The sequence below is a fragment of the Oncorhynchus kisutch genome, linkage group LG3, assembly GCF_002021735.2.
Source record: "Oncorhynchus kisutch isolate 150728-3 linkage group LG3, Okis_V2, whole genome shotgun sequence".
Taxonomy (NCBI): domain Eukaryota; kingdom Metazoa; phylum Chordata; class Actinopteri; order Salmoniformes; family Salmonidae; genus Oncorhynchus; species Oncorhynchus kisutch.
This window is the reverse complement of record NC_034176.2, coordinates 42,392,496-42,405,681: the sequence shown is the minus strand read 5'-3', so window position 1 is coordinate 42,405,681 and position 13,186 is coordinate 42,392,496. Positions and strand designations below refer to the sequence as shown.

Below are 13,186 nucleotides of genomic sequence, written 5' to 3'. Positions count from 1 at the left end.
GCCCCCTGCTGGAGAAATATGGATTTCAATTAAATGTTTTCCCAAGTTGAATTCCTATGATAATATTGTATGCGTTTCTTTCTTCTTCTTCATATTCAGAATATTTAGTTCATAACTGGTGAGGTGACTGTAAGAGTGTAAATAAGAGAAATAACCTCTTATGGAAATGAACCTGTATCCTTCCTGCCTGGCCTGTAGGTGATGAAGATGATGGGCCTGAACAACGCGGTCCACTGGGTGGCCTGGTTCATCACTGGGTTTGTCCAGTTGTCCATCTCAGTGACGGCCCTGACGGCCATCCTGAAGTACGGTCGGGTGCTCCTCCACAGCGACATCTTCATCATCTGGCTCTTCCTCTCCATCTACGCCATCGCCACCATTATGTTCTGGTAATGGCACCACTACTGCTCTGACGTTAGTCTAGTAAAAAGCATGAGTTGACACACAGCCAAAATAGTAGGAGAAGTGCAGACGAACATAATATTGTACGATAAAGAAAGTTGCACACTGCTCTTTTAACCATTATAATCATTGGGAGCGTATGTGCAGCTTTCAACTTTTTCTATGTCCCAGACAGAAGTTGCCATGGCCTTAGGCACAGATATAGGATCAGTTTACCTTCCTGAAATCTTCACCATTTCACCACTAACAGTGTCTAGGGGGCAACTGCAACTTCTGCTTTGACTGGTTTCTCTCTGACTGTTATCGCAGTCCTCACTGAAAGACGTGACCTCAAAGCAGCCGTGACCTTTACACACGTTCAGGGTGTTAGAGATGAATCTAACGAATCACTCACTGTGGAGTCACTGCGGTGTTCAACGGCTGATTTGACAAAAGTTGTTTCCCTTTCACGTCCACGTTCGTTGAGAAAGAAACGCGTTATTTCAAAAGAATGCTCTCTCCTTCATGTATCGGGCCGACAGTGCCTCCTCTCCATTGCGAGACGTCCCGAGGAAACGTGCACGGTCGGTAAATGCTAGCAAATAGAAACACTCGCTACCTCACTCTTCAACCAAGGTGCGTGGATTTGAGGAGCAGACTAAAGTGAAGAGGAGATTCAGCACCTTCACCTCATCTTAACCTCTGTTGCTGCCATGCTATGTTGTTGTCTTAGGTCTCTTTATGTAGTGTTGTGGTGTCTCTCTTGTCGTGATGTGTGTTTTGTCCCAGCCCCCATACCCGCAGGAGGCCTTTTGCCTTTTGGTAGGCCGTCATTGTAAATAAGAATTTGTTCTTAACTGACTTGCCTAGTTAAATAAAATAAATAAATACAAATATGTCTCCAGGCTATTGTCCATTGGGCGAAAGTGTTTAGAAACAAGATTAGTAAATGCTAATGCTAACAGTATTTCTCTCCGTTCTGTCTGTCTGTGTCCTGTCTGTGTATGCCAGCTTCCTGGTGTCAGTGATCTACTCTAAGGCCAAGCTGGCGTCAGCGTGTGGTGGGATAATCTACTTCCTCAGCTATGTCCCATACATGTACGTGGCCATCAGGGAGGAGGTGGCCCATGACAAGATCACGGCCTTCGAGAAGTGTATCGCTGTAAGATCGGGCCTTTGTTCTCCTCCCTGTCTGACTCTCTCCCTGTGCTTTACTCATGACAGGGATATTTTTGTTGTTAGTCATAAACTGTGCCCATGTCTAGACTGTCTGGATATATTTCATGAGAGAAACATGACCCCGGGCTCATGGCTAGACTTAGTTATTTGTCTCTTTCACTGAGTCAAATGACCTATTTCTGTGTCAAAGGTGTATCAAAATGTCGAGCAAAGTAGTTGAAAGCCCGGAAGAAACCAGACTTCAAGAGTCGTGAATTGCTAAATTATATTCTATTCTCTGACACTACCAGTCTGAATCAGTCAGCCCTTGAAAGACATTGATCTTCATACACGTCAACAGCTTTTAACACGTCCATTGTCCTTATTCCCATTCTCTCCAGTCTCTTATGTCGACCACAGCGTTCGGCCTGGGCTCTAAGTACTTTGCCCTGTACGAGGTGGCTGGGGTTGGTATCCAGTGGCGCACCATCAACCAGTCACCTGTAGAGGGCGATGACTTCAACCTTGGCCTGTCCATGATGATGCTCATCATCGATGCTAGTTTGTATGGAGTACTCACCTGGTACATAGAGGCTGTGCATCCAGGTAAACAGTCAACATCCAATATGGATTTCCATTTTTCATGTCTTTGGCTGCTAACTTAAATCCCTCCTTTTTGTGTCCCTGTTTTGTCACTGACTGTCTGAATATGTTTATGGAAGCAACTGGGCTGAATCACAAATGGGTTTTTTCACCCATTCTCTCCTGTCCTCCAGGGATGTATGGGCTGCCTCGGCCGTGGTACTTCCCCCTGCAGAAGTCCTATTGGCTGGGCAGTGGGCGTGTGGAGACATGGGAGTGTCCCTGGGGGGGAGGGGCCAGGCTGAGTGTCATGGAGGAGGACCAGGCGTGTGCCATGGAACACCGGCGATCTGGTAGGGCCAAGCCTGACCTTGGACTTGGTTAGTGGATAGTTAGTAGAAATATGGTTGATAGGTAGTTGAACATCTACTCAACATCTATAAAGCATTGATTTGGGACTATCCAAATACGATGTTACCAAAAAAATCTAATCTCAAAATAAGGTTCTTCCCTGGTTCTGTAATAGAGAGCAGCTTTATCCTCTCTCACCCTCTCTCTTTCTCTCGCTCGCTGGCTCTCTCTCTCCCTCCAGAGGAGATGCGTGGTATTGAAGAGGAGCCCAGCCACCTGCCTCTGGTGGTTTGTATAGACAAGCTGACCAAGGTCTACAAGATGGGCAATAAGCTGGCCCTCAACAAGCTGAGCCTCAACCTCCACGAGAACCAGGTGGTGTCCTTCCTGGGACACAATGGAGCCGGCAAGACCACCACTATGTGAGAGAGAAAAATGTGTGTGTGCCCACGTGTGTGTCAGAGGGTCCCCGGTCGTTTGTGTTGTGTTGACGTGTGGGTTTACGGAGAGACTCGGGGAGATGTGTGTTGTATGTTTGGTAAGAATTTGTTTGAAGGGCTATTCATCATCTGCTTATAAACCATATTGTAGATGAACTATTTGTTAACAATTGTCATGTAATGATAAATTATAAACAGGCCATGCATAATGTTGGCTACAACATCACCATCATGTTTCCGTCATCTTTCCTTGACTTTCCCATATGATTCCCATAACATCACCGTAATGTCCACAAAAATGGCCTCAAATACAGTATAAACTATGTTTTACGTGTCCATTTCTTCCCTCTCTAACTAACCCTGTCGCTAACTACCATTGATTCTCTACTTTCGATCCCCAGGTCTATTCTGACAGGTCTGTTCCCGCCCACCTCTGGCTCAGCCACCATCTACGGCCATGACATCCGTACTGACATGGAGCGTATCAGGCAGAACCTGGGCATGTGCCCCCAGCACAATGTGCTCTTTGACAAGCTCAGCGTGGAGGAGCACCTGTGGTTCTACTCCAAACTCAAAGGCATGGCCGAGGAGGACATCCGCAAGGAGATGGACAAGTACGTCACATCCCATTTGGATGGTTTAACCAAGCCAAAGACCCTAAGGTGGAAATGAAACTATCAACATGGCATTAGATTAGGATCTCACCTCTTCAAATTGAAGGGTGTAGATAGTATATAAGTACAGGTGACTGCCATTGAAGGATGTTAATAGTTTGGAAACAAATTATACCCATCCACAGCCCAAAATAATGTAAATGACCATGAGTTGTGTGTATGTTGTCAGGATGATAGACGATCTAGAGTTGAATAATAAGCGTCACAGCCTGGTGCAGACTCTGTCTGGGGGAATGAAGAGGAAGCTGTCCGTGGCCATAGCGTTTGTGGGCGGCTCCCGGGCCGTCATCCTGGATGAGCCTACGGCGGGGGTGGACCCCTACGCACGCAGAGCCATCTGGGACCTCATCCTCAAGTACAAACAGGGTGAGACATGATGCGTCAAACGCACACACTAACCCTCACACACTAACCCTCACACACTAACCCTCACACTCTAACACTCACAACAGGTGAGACATGGGTCAACCACACTAAGATTGTGTCTCAAATGGCACCCTGTTCCCTATAGAGTACACTGGTTTGTCACCCTGTTCCCTATAGAGTGCACTGGTTTGTCACCCTTGTGTTTCTAGGTTGCACCATTCTGCTGTCCACCCACCACATGGTTTGACACATGTTGATGTACACTGAGTGTACAAAACATTAGGAACACCAGCTCTTTCCATGACATAGACTTACCAGGTGAAAGCTCATATTCCTTATTGATGTCACTTGTTAAATCCACTTCAATCAGTGTAGATGAAGGGGGGGAGGTTAAAGAAGGATTTTTGAGCCTTGAGAGTTGAGACATGTATTGTGTATGTGTGCCATTCAGAGGGTGAATGGGCAAGACAAAAGATTTAAGTGCTTTTGAACTGGGTATGTTAGTAGGTGCCAGGCGCACCGGTTTGTGTGTGTCAAGAACTGCAAAGTTGCTGGGTTTTTCACGCTCAACAGTTTCCCGTGTGTATCAAGAATTGTCCACCACCCAAAGGACATCCAGCAAACTTGATACAACTGTGGAATCATTGGAGTCAACATGGGCCAGCATCCCTGTGGAATGCTTTCGAGACCTTGTAGAGTACGTACAGTACATGCCCCGACGAAATGAGGCTGTTCTGAGGGCAACACCTTCAATATTAGGAAGGTGTTGCTAATGTTTTGTGCACTCTGTGTATATTGAAAGAGAAACATTTCAACTGTGCTTCTAGGTCGCACCATCCTGCTGTCCACCCACCACATGGATGAGGCTGACCTGTTAGGAGACCGCATAGCCATCATCTCCCATGGGAAACTCAAGTGCTGCGGCTCCCCACTCTTTCTCAAGAGCACCTACGGAGACGGCTACAAACTCACCCTGGTCAAGAAACAGAGTGAGAGCGGGGGTGAGTCTTTTATGTGTATATGTGTGTTTCTCTTTGTCATTTTGTCACAAGCTGTCTCAGTCTATTATCAATGACAAACTTCCTTTGTCCCTCACTTTTAGAATATGATTGATTTGTTCTCTATCAGCGGAGGTTGTTGAGGGGACGACGGCTCATAATAATGGCCGGAATGGAGCGAACGGCATCAACACATGGAAAACATGTGTTTGATGTATTTGATACCATTCAACATATTCCACTCCAGCCATTACCACGAGCCCGTCCTCCCCAATTAAGGTGCCACCAACCTCCTGTGTTCTCTATAATATCCTTCACTTTCTCTTTTAAAAATCTTTGAACATGTACAGCTAGTATTTTGCCTTTGAAAATGATCTTTGTCCTCTACTTTTCCCGCTGCCCCACTCTCTCCTTACACCTTATCCTCCTTTCCCTCCCTCCATCCATCATGCTGTGTGTTTGTGCCTCCAGACCAGGTCACCCAGCCCCAGCCTCCCTCCACCGTGTCCCCTTCCTCCTCCTCCCTGTCCCCCTCCTCCTCCTCCCTTTCTCCCTGCTCAGAGACCCGGGTCACCCAGTTCATTCGTCAGTTTGTGGGGTCCTGTCTGCTGTTGTCTGACTCCAACACTGAACTATCCTATGTGTTGCCCTCTGAGGCTGTCAAGAAGGGCTGCTTCGAGAGGCTATTTCAGGTACACACTCAGAAAGACACAGACCTAGAGATGAAGGTACACCCACACAGACACAGACCTAGAGATGAAGGTACGCCCACTCAGACACAGACCTAGAGATGAAGGTACACCCACTCAGACACAGACCTAGAGATGAAGGTACACCCACTCAGACAGACACAGACCTCGAGATGAAGGTACACCCACTCAGACACAGACACAGACACGGAGCTAGAGATGAAGGTACACCCACTCAGACACAGACACAGACCTAGAGATGAAAGTACACCCACTCAGACACAGACCTAGAGATGAAGGTACAGACACAGACACAGACCTAGACATGAAGGTACACCCACTCAGATACAGACCTAGACATGAAGGTACACCCACACAGACACAGACACAGACCTAGACATGAAGGTACACCCACTCAGACACAGACCTAGACATGAAGGTACACCCACTCAGACACAGACCTAGAGGTGAAGGTACACCCACTCAGACACAGACCTAGACATGAAGGTACACCCACTCAGACACAGACCTAGAGGTGAAGGTACACCCACTCAGACACAGACCTAGACATGAAGGTACACCCACTCAGACACAGACCTAGACATGAAGGTACACCCACTCAGACACAGACCTAGACATGAAGGTACACCCACTCAGACACAGACCTAGACATGAAGGTACACCCACTCAGACACAGACCTAGACATGAAGGTACACCCACTCAGACACAGACACAGACCTAGACATGAAGGTACACACACTCAGACACAGATATAAATATGAAGGTACACCCACTCAGACACAGACACAGACGTAGACATGAAGGTACACCCACTCAGACACAGACTTAGACATGAAGATACACCCACTCAGACACAGACCTAGAGATGAAGGTACACCCACTCAGACACAGTCACAGACCTAGAGATGAAGGTATACCCACTCAGACTCAGACACAGACCTAGAGATGAAGGTGCACCCACTCAGACACAGACCTAGAGATGAAGGTACACCCACTCAGACACAGACCTAGACATGGAGGTACACCCACTCAGACTCAGACACAGACCTAGAGATAAAGGTACACACCCACCCACTCAGACAGACATACAGACAAAGACCCACACACTCAGAGAGACACATGACCTAGAGGGACTTGACCCACACACATAGACAGACGAAGACCTAGAGACTCTTTCAGGCACTCACTTAGACAGACAAATGTCACAGACAAATTCCCATTATAGTGCACTACTTTTGACCAGAGCCCATATTTCCTATTCCCAGGCATTGGAGCAAAATCTGGCCATCTTGGCTCTGACCAGCTTCGGAGTGATGGACACCACTCTGGAGGAGGTCTTCCTCAAGGTGTCGGAGGAGGACCAGTCCCTGGAGAACAGTGATGCCGGTGAGACCAAAGAAATATGCTTTTACTTCTATGGGTACACTCAAAATGACTGCCAGTCCACCCATTATGGCATTATTGACTTGAATAGGGATGTCCATTCTAGTAATTCTATTTTTGTGTGTGGGACCAAAGCTTTGTGTGTCTGTCTGCGGCTACACGGATCAATAAAGTTATTTTGGGAGGGCTTCATTACATTAATAATTTATGATACACATCATGAATTTCATTTCTGCTGAGTTTGCAAACAGTGTTTGCGTTGCCAAATAGCTAAATGCTGACATAGACGTTTCACAAGTTATCTATTTAGTGTTGGTGTTGCAAATCTTTAAATGTTAATCATGATCTCTTAAATTCTCTCTCCTCCCAGACATGAAGGATTCCCTAGGCGGTATCTCAGTGGGGAAACCTGCTGCTGCAGTGGGTGTGGGAGGCTCTGGAAAGCCAGAGGTAGGGATTAGTTCAACACATGCTTTTCAGAATGGATTATTAGTTGATTGCAAAACAGTTCATTATTTAAACAAATGAAACATTCTAGTAATAATTTATTTTATTTTAGCTTCCCTTCTTTTCTAATTGATAAAAACCCCCTTGGTTGACTAATTACTTATTAGACTTATTTTCTCCCTATCCTCCTTAGCCGGGGGCTCCTGCGGGGAGCAGCAGCAGTGTGGAGAGGCCAGAGGTAGAGCTCTCTAACCTGGTGATGTGCTCCAGGCTCAGCCAGAGCCAATCCTCCCTGCGCTCCTCCTCCTCCCTGGGGTCCGTGCTGGGGGATGAGGAAGGGCTCTATGCAGACTTCTACGGAGACTACTGCCGCCTCTTCGACAACGGACGGGACCCTCACTCTACCAGCCTGAGGGGTAAGAGTCCCACTGTTGGATGAGGAGACTGAAGGACATCGAGAGGGTGTTACTCAGTGAATACCTTTTTTAAAAATCTTCATTATATTTAACAAGGTATGTTATTAAGAACACAATGCGATATATAGTATGGTTGGATGAGCTTATGAGAGTCATTTTCCTCCATGTGAGGTGTTTTTAGGCTTTTGCTAATGTCTCTCTTTGTCTCGCTCCATCTCTCTCTACCTCCAGAGGACGTGGAGGAGGCCTCCCCTGAGCCTGTGGTCCTGGAGGGGCAGGGCAGCTTCAAGCTGGAGGGCTGGTGGCTGAAGCTACGCCAGTTCCACGGCCTCATCGTCAAGAGGTTCCACTGTGCCAAGAGGAACACCAAGGGCCTCTTCTCACAGATCCTGCTGCCCGCATTCTTCGTCTGCGTGGCCATGACTGTTGCGCTCTCTGTGCCTTCCATCGGTGAGGAGAACTACAAGTGACATTACATTTGAACATCTTAGTCATATAGCAGGCACTCTTATCCGGAGTGTAGTCTAAGTTTAGTAGGAGAAAACAACCACATATCACTGTTCTAGCATGTGGACTCTTTTTCGAAATACCCGCTGTGAGCAGAATCAGTGGCAGGAAGAAGACAAGTGCAGGTGTGAGTGCACGGCAGACAGGTACCATTTGTTTCCCCTCAAGTTCAACTACAGCTGACCTTGACCCTGACTTGGCTGTTTGTCAGTGTTTGTAGGTCATCGTGGTGTGATGTCTGTCTTCTGTTCTCCAGGAGATCTGCCACCACTGATCCTGTCCCCATCCCAGTACCACAACTACACCCAGCCCCGTGGCAACTTCATCCCCTACGCCAACGAAGACCGCCCACAGTACAGGTCAGACAGACAATGGGAGTAGGAGACTGCATGTCACTCTAGTATATATAATTTAAATGCGTTGTTTTACACATCCATAATCGTGTCCTTCTTTCTGGCCGGTAACATTATGCGTTCATTTGTGCATCTGAGTCTCAGTTATCACCCATCGTACACAACATCATTAGTTTAATCTACAGGACATGGATGTGGTTAAAGCTTCCTTCTGTAGCTTTATAACAGCCTCCTGTTCTTCCTCTCCTCAGGAGTAAACTGTCCCCGGATGCCAGCCCTCAGAAGATCGCCAACACGCTGCGTCTGCCATCGGGCGTGGGCGCCACCTGCGTCCTCAAAACGCCCTTCAACAGCACCCTGGACCAGCTGGCACAGACGCTCAACCCCAGCGCCAACAACAGCAAGACCCTGGCCGCCCGCTACTTTGACTCCATGTGTCTGGACTCCTTCACCCAGGGAGTGCCACTGTCCAACTTCGTACCCCCTCCCCCCTCGCCAGCCCCCTCCGATGACCCCGACACTCACTTTGAGGATGGGCTGTGGAACTTCACTGCCACCACTCCCACCACTGTCAGGGGTACGTCTTTGCGCCCCTCCCACCGCCGTGCTCAATGCTCAGGTGGTAAAAACTGTCGAAAAGGATATATGTTATACTTCGTATGTAGGCTAATGTTTTATGTGTCATATAATTGCATTATATCAACATTATATAATTGTATTTGATAGCTACAGTTGAGTCCTGTGTCGGCCATTCTGGCTCAGTCAATGCTTACTTACTCTACTTGCTTACTAGAGTCCTCTACAGTAGCCTCCCTAAAAATCATGCCTCTGTCTGTGTCTGTCTTTAGAAACGGTGACGTCTCCTCCCACCCTGCCCCTGTTCATTCGGGAGCTGGTTCGTTGTATCTGCTCCATGCAGGGGACGGGCTTCTCCTGCCCCAGCGGGGTAGGGGGGCGGCCGCCCCTTATGAAGGTGGTCACCGGGGACATTCTGGTAGACATTACTGGGCGCAATGTGTCAGAGTATCTCCTCTACACCTCTGACAGACTGCGCCTGCACAGGTAACAGACTCACTGGGGTCGGGCACAGGTAACAGACTCACTGGGGTCGGGCACAGGTAACAGACTCACTGGGGTTGGGCACAGGTAACAGACTCACCGGGGTCGGGCACAGGTAACAGACTCACTGGGGTCGGGCACAGGTAACAGACTCACCGGGGTCGGGCACAGGTAACAGACTCACCGGGCTCAGGCACAGGTAACAGACTCACCGGGCTCAGGCACAGGTAACAGACTCACCGGGGTCGGGCACAGGTAACAGACTCACTGGGGTCGGGCACAGGTAACAGACTCACTGGGGTCGGGCACAGGTAACAGACTCACCGGGGTAGGGCACAGGTAACAGACTCACCGGGGTCGGGCACAGGTAACAGACTCACTGGGGTCGGGCACAGGTAACAGACTCACCGGGGTCGGGCACAGGTAACAGACTCACCGGGGTCGGGCACAGGTAACAGACTCACCAGGCTCGGGCACAGACGCATACACACACAATTTAAATGTATTTTCTCTCTCCCTCCCTCTCTCCTAGATATGGAGGACTCACAGTAGGCAACATACAGAAATCAGTCCCAGCATCCTTTGGGAAAAAGACTCCGCCCATGGTTCGCAAAATAGCAGTCCGCCGATCAGCTCAGGTCAGCAGAATGGCATTTTCTTGAAAGGGGGATGGTGTAGCGCACTATATAGGGAATAGGGCTCTGGTCTACAGTAGCGCACTATATAGGGAATAGGGCTCTGGTCTACAGTAGTGCACTATATAGGGAAAAGGGCTCTGGGTCTACAGTAGTGCACTATATAGGGAATAGGGCTCTGGTCTACAGTAGTGCACTATATAGGGAATAGGGCTCTGGTCTACAGTAGTGCACTATATAGGGAATAGGGCTCTGGTCTACAGTAGTGCACTATATAAGGAAAAGGGCTCTGGTCTACAGTAGTGCACTATATAGGGAATAGGGCTCTGGTCTACAGTAGTGCACTATATAGGGAAAAGGGTGCCATTTGAGATGCAACTCTAGTGTCAGTTTGATGGACAGGTTTATTATTACACTTAGCTATTTGCGCTGCTGTGTCATTACCAGTGACATAAATGTCCCCTCCCAATAGGTGCTGTTCAATAATAAAGGGTACCACAGCATGCCAACCTATCTCAACGTCCTCAACAATGCCATCCTGCGTGCCAACCTGCCTCCAGGCAAGGGCAACCCTGCTGCATACGGTAAGAGATGCTGTCCATGAGAAGAGGGGACATACAGGTAACTGCCAAAATAAAGGAGACACTTGAGTAAATAAGGGATACAAAGTATATTGAAAGCAGGTGCTTCCACACAGGTGTGGTTCCTGAGGTAATTAAGCCCAGTTGCCCTTTATTTTGGCTACGCGATGGCTAGAAGAGACCTCACTGACTGTTAAAGAGGGCTCTCAAAGGAGCATAGAGGTTTTTAAAGTGTGTGTGTGTGTGTCTGTGTGTGTGTGTGTGTGTCCCCTGATCTCAACCCAGTTGAATACTTATGGAAGCTTCTGGAGAATTTTCCACCACCATCAAAAAAACACAGAATTATGGAATTTCTCATGGAAGAATGGTGTTGCATCCCGCCAATAGAGTTCCAGACACTTGTAGAATCTGTTCTGTTGGCTAGTTGTGGCCCAACGCCCTATTAAGACACTTTATGTCGGTGTTACCTGTACATACTCAGAAGCCTGGTTCCAGATCAGTTTTTTATCTTGCCAACTCCATGACGATGAGTGACAACAAAGATTATCTATGTACTGACAAGATACTGGACTGACCACTCTAGCAATGGAAATAAATGAAGGCAGACGAGAGGAGGCGGAAAAAGCCAATGAGAGGGCCGATATGTGTGTGAACAAAAGGCACAGCTCCGATATAAAATAGTTTTTCTCAAAGTTGCCGGAATGCCACTGGCGTACACTTATATCAATACATTCGTAAAAACCTAAACATTACCAACTTCTTTTAGATCAAATAAGCCTCACGTAGCAATTAGCAATCATATTTTATGTTGACCAAATTCCCACTTAGTCTGCTTCACGCTGTATTTTCACACGGACAGATTTAGGGCGGAGTCAAGACTCTTACTTCTCCCTTTTCTTCTCAGGCGACAAGGAGTTAGCATTATAGCACAGGCTGGTACTCTGGCTGGGATTATTTGAATCGGGTAGTTGTTTATGTGAAAATGTATTTTTTTAGTTCCTTGTATTAGTATCTGGGGATCGATATCTGTTCCCATCTAAACCATGTTATTGATGTGTGCTTGATTCTGCAGGAATCACACTGACCAACCACCCCATGAACCGTACCAGTGCAAGCCTCTCTCTGGACTACTTGTAAGAATTTATGCATTGAGTTACTTGGTGGTTACATGGTGGTTACATATTATACTATATGTGGTACAACATTTCTGAAAAGTACCTGACAGTGTCTCCAATGGCACACTACTCCCTATTGGGCCTTATATAGAGGATAGGGTGCCATTTGGGATGCAGACACTGTCTTAGTAGCTTTCTTTTGCTCCCTTCAGGCTCCAGGGCACTGATGTGGTGATAGCTATCTTCATCATCGTGGCCATGTCCTTTGTACCAGCCAGCTTTGTGGTCTTTCTGGTGGCAGAGAAGTCGACCAAGGCCAAGCACCTGCAGTTTGTGTCTGGATGTGACCCTGTCATCTACTGGCTGGCTAACTATATATGGGACATGGTGAGGGAGGGGGGGGGGGGGTGAAGTTTGTTATTGTGTGCGTTGTGCGGGCAAGTGCTCCCTATATCCGTACTCTCTGAAACAAGTCCTACCAGGGCCTGTCTGTCTTCTGTCTGTTTGTACTGTTCATCCACAGAGGGTCCTATGAATATTTGAGAGATGTTGTCTATTTCTGCCAGCCTATCTAACTGAATCTCTCCTGTCTCGCTCTGTCTCTTAGTTGAACTACTTGGTGCCTGCCACGTGCTGTGTCCTTATCCTGTTTGTCTTTGACCTTCCTGCGTACACATCCCCGACCAACTTCCCTGCGGTCCTGTCTCTCTTCCTCCTCTATGGGTGAGTGCACTTCACTGAAGACACATCAGCACTTCTCTTATCTAAGACCCATTATGAGGGATACACAGAAAATGTGCTTTTGGATTCAGGTAACCTGGAAAAAAAGCATAGACATTGTTCCATTGATGACATCATTTAAGAACAGTAATGCATTATTCATAACTGTCTTTGACGATATCAAGAAACTGTAATGAATGTTTAATGAATATAGCCTATTATCATACATTCTTTCTCTCCTCTCTCTCTCTCTCTCTCTCTCTCTCCCACTCTTTCATTCTCTTTCTCTCTCTTCAACCTTATCTCTAT

At 47.5% G+C, this 13,186-nt stretch overlaps 1 protein-coding gene across 8 annotated transcripts in view; it reads left to right on the top strand.

The window, feature by feature from the left end:
- The window catches only part of abca2 (ATP-binding cassette, sub-family A (ABC1), member 2), an 86,327-nt gene that overhangs the window by 62,755 nt on the left and 10,386 nt on the right, over positions 1–13,186 (top strand). For 4 of the 8 annotated variants that reach the window (XM_031806489.1, XM_031806484.1, XM_031806493.1 and 1 more), the window contains 21 exons: positions 199–389; positions 1,393–1,543; positions 1,941–2,145; positions 2,316–2,474; positions 2,714–2,894; positions 3,314–3,526; positions 3,756–3,952; positions 4,780–4,953; positions 5,422–5,642; positions 6,927–7,047; positions 7,415–7,494; positions 7,685–7,907; positions 8,139–8,357; positions 8,671–8,773; positions 9,019–9,344; positions 9,616–9,829; positions 10,359–10,464; positions 10,934–11,045; positions 12,115–12,175; positions 12,370–12,544; positions 12,765–12,880. In XM_031806489.1, the coding sequence (XP_031662349.1) occupies positions 199–389; positions 1,393–1,543; positions 1,941–2,145; positions 2,316–2,474; positions 2,714–2,894; positions 3,314–3,526; positions 3,756–3,952; positions 4,780–4,953; positions 5,422–5,642; positions 6,927–7,047; positions 7,415–7,494; positions 7,685–7,907; positions 8,139–8,357; positions 8,671–8,773; positions 9,019–9,344; positions 9,616–9,829; positions 10,359–10,464; positions 10,934–11,045; positions 12,115–12,175; positions 12,370–12,544; positions 12,765–12,880 (3,548 nt within the window). Of the gene's footprint in view, positions 1–198; positions 390–1,392; positions 1,544–1,940; positions 2,146–2,315; positions 2,502–2,713; positions 2,895–3,313; positions 3,527–3,755; positions 3,953–4,779; positions 4,954–5,421; positions 5,643–6,926; positions 7,048–7,414; positions 7,495–7,684; positions 7,908–8,138; positions 8,358–8,670; positions 8,774–9,018; positions 9,345–9,615; positions 9,830–10,358; positions 10,465–10,933; positions 11,046–12,114; positions 12,176–12,369; positions 12,545–12,764; positions 12,881–13,186 lie in introns of all 8 variants that reach the window. The other 4 variants (XM_031806465.1, XM_031806477.1, XM_031806472.1 and 1 more) reach the window with 1 other exon arrangement.